Source organism: Dendronephthya gigantea, unplaced genomic scaffold, assembly GCF_004324835.1.
Source record: "Dendronephthya gigantea isolate DGI-Jeju-01 unplaced genomic scaffold, DenGig_1.0 000059F, whole genome shotgun sequence".
Classification (NCBI taxonomy): Eukaryota; Metazoa; Cnidaria; class Anthozoa; order Malacalcyonacea; family Nephtheidae; genus Dendronephthya; species Dendronephthya gigantea.
The window spans coordinates 698,953-704,664 of NW_021163069.1; the positions used below are offsets into that span (position 1 = coordinate 698,953).

Consider the following 5,712-nt stretch of genomic DNA (forward strand, 5'->3'; position numbering starts at 1 on the left):
GAAATCCCATAGTTAAGAAGCCCAATTCCTGACATTATTACACTCACAAAGCACGCAAGAAATTCAGAAAATAAAAGCAGGAGAATTATATGGACAACTAAAATTCCCAAAGACATTAAATTAGCGACGCTTCCAATAAGGTAGAATCTGTCACCTTTTTCAGTCTCGAGAACAACTCAACTTCAGTCAGCCCTCCCCTAAGACCCACAACATGCAGTGTTGATACAGTGCTGCCGATCGATCGGCTAGCTGCCAGCGACATGAACTTTGAAATACATGATAGTTTAATGCCATAAAAACATGGAAGAAAAAGACACGAAGATTAAAACGTTTTCTGACATCAAGAATGTCTTCGACTATATAACTGACTTCTGATAACATCATTAAATAACGTCGTTTATTCTAAATTTATGCATTTTTTGAAAATTTTGTTTGTTTGAAAATGCTGAATAAAATCTAGTACATTTAGTTCTATGGGATGAATTCCGAGCAGATGTTTCCTTTAGAATCAACGAGACAGTTGGAGTGTTGCAAATACGGAATTTGCTTACACACACAGGTTCCTGGAATCTCCAGCATTCAAAACTAACTGGATGGTTATTGTGAAGTTACTTCACTAAAATAGGAATATTTTGTTATTTATAAATGTCTGGGAAATGTTAGGTTAAATTCGATTTAATTTCTTGTACACCAGGAAAATGCCAAAATTTGAGAAATATGCAACCTGGCGCAAGAATGCATTACAACCCAGTATAAACCAACTTATGATCGAGATTTCACCAAGTATACTTATACTAAAAATTTCCACCAACTTATCGCCAGCTGTCGCCTCTAAAACAGTTTTTTTGACGCACGTAGTTATGATTACTCTGTAGGGTTTTCTTTCATGCAAACACCTCGAGTATATAGATATTAGATGGCAAAATTTAGCTAAATTTATTAGCCTAGATTAGCAAAATGCGAGCAAGCATCTATTTTTTTTTCATTTTAGATGGTTTTTTTACATGCAGATGAAGTTTATCCATACTCTTTCACTGCACAAAAGAAATTTTTAAAATATCCATTTGCGTCGAAAAGCTTTACAATGAAAAAATTCACGGTGTATCCTCAAACAAAATTAACTAAAACGAAATTACTATAGTTTCTTATTCTTGAATAATAAACGTATATAAACCGTCACCAGCACGCCGATGCAAAATGACGAAGTTAATAAAGCTGTCTCTCACGAATTTTGTGAAGCCTTAGTTCTTGCAACAATAGGCCTCCCATTTTTTAAATAATTTTGAATTTAGACAAATACAAATCTAGGTTTACTTCATGTAAGATTCCTCATCAGGCTCTCGGAGGTCGTAGCTCTATTGGTGGCTGTTGTCTTCGCGCTTCTTGTCGACGCATCATGCGACGGAAAATACGTTTAAAGGCCTCTTGGTACGTTTGATCAAGACAGACATAGATTATTGGGTTACACAGACTGTTGAAGAATGGAAGTGTGTTTGCTATACCAGCAAATACATGCATCCTGTACTCGAAGCTTAATGAAGTGTTTTCCCGATCAATAGTATTTAGATACTTCATCAATATCCAAGTGAACAGAGGACCCCAGCAAAGTAAGAAAACTCCAACGACAACTAGCAGCATTCTGATCACTTTCATATCTCGTCGTAATGCAGTTCGTTCGTTCTGATTGTTTATTGTTTGACCCAGATTGCCATCCACGAGCATTTTGTTTCGTTTATGAGCGACATGAAAAATCAGAGTGTACATAATCACGATGACCAGGACAGGTAGAAAAAACACACTTATTGTTAGGCCAAGGTAAAATATCGTGGATTTTTCGAAGTCAGCGTCCCAACTGCAAGGGCCAGTTCCGGTACCCAAAATTCCAGAGCTTCCTGAACGAGCAGTTGCAGAGTACGTGGCAAGAGTAGTTGAAATGAGAACAATGACGAAAATTATCTTTATTGATCTGGAAGTGGTCATTCGTGATTTGTACAGAAGCGGTTTGCTGATTTTGAGATATCGATCCAAACTAATAGTTGTCAGCGAGTAAATAGATGTTGTTAACGCAAAGGTGTCCATCCACAACATAAAACGACACAGATGAATCGACATATTATCTCGGTCACTGCTTGTGTATTCCAGGTCTGTTTGATAAGCGAAGAATGGAGCCACAAATAAACCAACGAGAAGATCAGCGACAGCAAGAAAAGCAAGAAAATATTTATTTGGTTGATGAAGACGTCTTTCCTTCCATGTGGCGATCAACACTAAAGTATTTCCTGGTATTATGAGGATGGTGAAAAAAATTACCAAATCTCTCATGCTCAAATAGACTTGCTTCTGAAAAGCTTCAAGTTCCAACCATTCACTGTCTTCTAATATCTCTGCTCGATTTATATGATTACTTGAAGCAGTGATATTTTGTGACAACTCCATTATGTAAACCAACCTTAATTAAATTATTCCTATAAGTACATGAAAAAAATTATTGTTTTGAATCTACAAAATATCATGAAGACAGCATGGGATCAAAACGCACAATAACAAAAGCGAATCCTACATTCGCTATGGAAAAGCGGGTCCCATGCGCTATGTCTTAAAATATGCTGTGTTGTCGGCGGTTCGTTGTGCTTTAATATGAAAACGATCTAGAGCAGTTGAAAATGAGCCTTTCGTTCGAATTAGAATTTAATGGAAGCGGAGGTTAAGTTGAAAAAGAGAATGTTATCGAAAACAAAAACTCTGATCGTCGCCTGTCTGTGAAGCTGGGTTACCTTATAAGGCAGTGAATATTGCGAAAAAATTCTATTTTTTACTGATTGTATATAGTACGCCATAAAACGTCAAAAACACTTAAAATTAGAGAGTTAAATGTTCCTTGATATGACAGAATCGAATATTTTTTTGAATATGTTAATTGAACTGTTTGCGCCAGAGTTAAGTGTTCGTTGATATGACAGAATGGAACATTTTTTTCAATATATGTTAATTGAACTGTTTGCGCCAATTCCTACTTATCAGTCCAAGCGCTAATTTTTTATTGGTTTTCATCATGGATAATAGTTGTCATATTATAGGGGGAAGTTTGCGACAAAAACAACGACGAGAACGTTTTCGCTTAGGATGCAGTATGGATATAGCGAATAATTCAGTTAAATGAATACGTGATATGGCAATGTTATAATTACAGTGGCCGGGGTATACTAAATAAATACATGACATGACAGTGTTGTTGGGTTTACGGAAGCATGTAGTTTATTTGTGTATGAGCTTAATTGATATGTCGTTTTCTAAAGTCATAATCGACTATGGCTTTTATCCCATGGATTTCACTTCAAAAATGATCTTTGAACGCGTAGATTTGAATTTTATTATAGTATTATAGTCGACGCCATAAATGTTAGAAGGGTGGTCTATTTGATGTTCAGTATTTGAAAGTGTGATACGGAAAGATATAGAAAGATTGCATGGCTATCAACGCATTGCAATTCAGCCACATTCCATATACTGTAAACCAATTATTTTAGCCATAATTTTAGCCAATTAGGTCTGGCTAACCCAGAAGATTATTTCTAGTTGGAAATGGAGAGAGGTGTTGCACGTATGTATTTCTAGTACATCCAGCTGATCTGGGTATAAAAATCAACCAATCAGAAGCCAGATCTTCGACAAAACTGAATTATCATTTCCTTCGTTTGATATGACTTCGACACTCGAAAATACCAAGTAATTTTATTATATTTAAGCGAAAACACGCTTATCTTTTATCAAGTGTAAATTAGAATTTAAATTTCTTTGCTCTTTATACTATTAGTTAGAAGAATAAGGACAAATAAGACCAGGCATATGATAATTAAGTTTTGTCGAAACGCTTTATGACGTCATGATCTCAGATCAGCTGGATATTCATACAATGTTGAAATATTATCTATACATAGTATACCCAATTACACATGTACTTAATTTCCGTAATTTCGTAATAGCACAAGACAAGTTAAACATTTGAGGTAAACGACTAAATTTTTAATGGCAAACATTTGAGGTAAACGACTAAATTTGTAAGCCGAAACATGTTTGCCATTAAAAATTTAGTCGTTTACCTCAAATGTACTTAATTACCAAAACATTGTTCCAAGTTTACTCTGCCTGACGAATATTTTGTATTGCTAAGTCTTTCTTGCGCAGTCGTTATTATTACTTCAGAAAATTCCCCTTAAGTATATAGCAGCACTTAATTAAGTATATAATTAGAAGAAATTCCATATTTGAAGCCAAATTAAAAGGCAACATCATCGAACTAGTTTTAGCGCGTGTTTTTGGATTTTATTGCCCAGAAAACTAGGTTTGCAAAACTGACCAAATAATGGTTGTTTTCTATATTGTAGTACGCAAGATTATTTTGACAGATTATAGACCGTAGCAAAACAAGATGCAGAAAAATCGTATTAATATTGTTACGTATGCAATTTCACCTTCATGCACGTTTGAATGTATGGTCCTTCCTCTCTTTGGACTTCAGTGCGACAGAGTCTTCTTATAAGTAGATACCTAGGTTCGGTTTGAAATTCAGGCTCTTCCTGCAATCGTAGACTTTCAAAGGACTGATCTCAAAGCCGGACACGTCTTTTATTAAGAAAGTCTGACCTATTTAACATAATATATACCCGTGTCAATATTTTTATAAGATATATACCTACATGATTGGATGAAACGTTTCAATGAAACGATGAATAGTTTCTAAAGCAGCGATCAGGTAACAAGGTTTTGTGAAGAGTTTTGTCCTAATGTCTTTTCTTTTCAAAAGAAAACAAAAAAATATATATAGTAGGATTTTAATTTTCAGCCAAATAAATTTTAACCATGCAGGTCTTAGTACGCTGTCTAACTCTGCCATATTTGCTGAGCTTGCTGTTCTAGATATCGGCGATTGTTCAAGCCTATTAATTCTTGTGAATGGAATAGCTCGAACGGTTGCAACTCGAAACAGTTGCATAAAATAATTGGCTAAAAATGTTCTCGATGCGTGTTAATGCAAATCAATGTTTAGGTGTAGTTTAGACGTTGAATTTTCGTCGCGTCGAATAAATTTGAGAAAATAGTAAACGAGATAAGAGCCATTAACATTCATTATCACCTCATTATTATTATCGCATGAATATAAACGCTGCCTTAATTAAATTTGACACAGCGAACATGCGATGCTTAAAGCAGGCCTAAGATGAAACTTAAGTGAATTTTGTATGACATGTTAACATGAACGATAAAACCTACGAATAAGTCAGCCAAGAGGAGAAGCGAAATGAACCCGATTCTCAAAAGTTTCCGAAAATGAATTAATTGTCGGTTGTCGATGACATGACAAAAAATTAACAAATTGCTCGTGGTGTTTCTGCGAATTATTGATTTAAAAATCTAGCATTATTAAATATTTAAATCATAGTTATGGAAATTTTTTTTATAAAAATCAGAAATCATTCTAAGCCAACTATATATAGTTATATATATAGTTATATCGAAAATATACTTCATCACAACCCTTGCCAACTGTCGGTTCTTTTGCGCACAGAGTTATGATGAATTTTGAGGATTTTCTTTCAGAACACTTCATTACATAAACATCGATGGCTAAATTTAGCAAACTTTAAAATTTTAGCCTAAATTAAAAAAGCGAGAGCAAATAGATCTTGAAAAATCATTTTCAGTGTTTTTTAA

The 5,712-nt window shown here is 34.6% G+C and overlaps 1 protein-coding gene across 1 annotated transcript; it reads right to left on the reverse strand.

Moving 5' to 3' along the window:
• Positions 1-1,332: 1,332 nt before the first annotated feature.
• LOC114530044 (histamine H2 receptor-like) lies at positions 1,333-2,436 on the reverse strand. Its single transcript, XM_028551624.1, has one exon. It carries the CDS (start codon positions 2,434-2,436, stop codon positions 1,333-1,335), a length of 1,104 nt encoding a protein of 367 aa, XP_028407425.1.
• Positions 2,437-5,712: the final 3,276 nt, after the last annotated feature.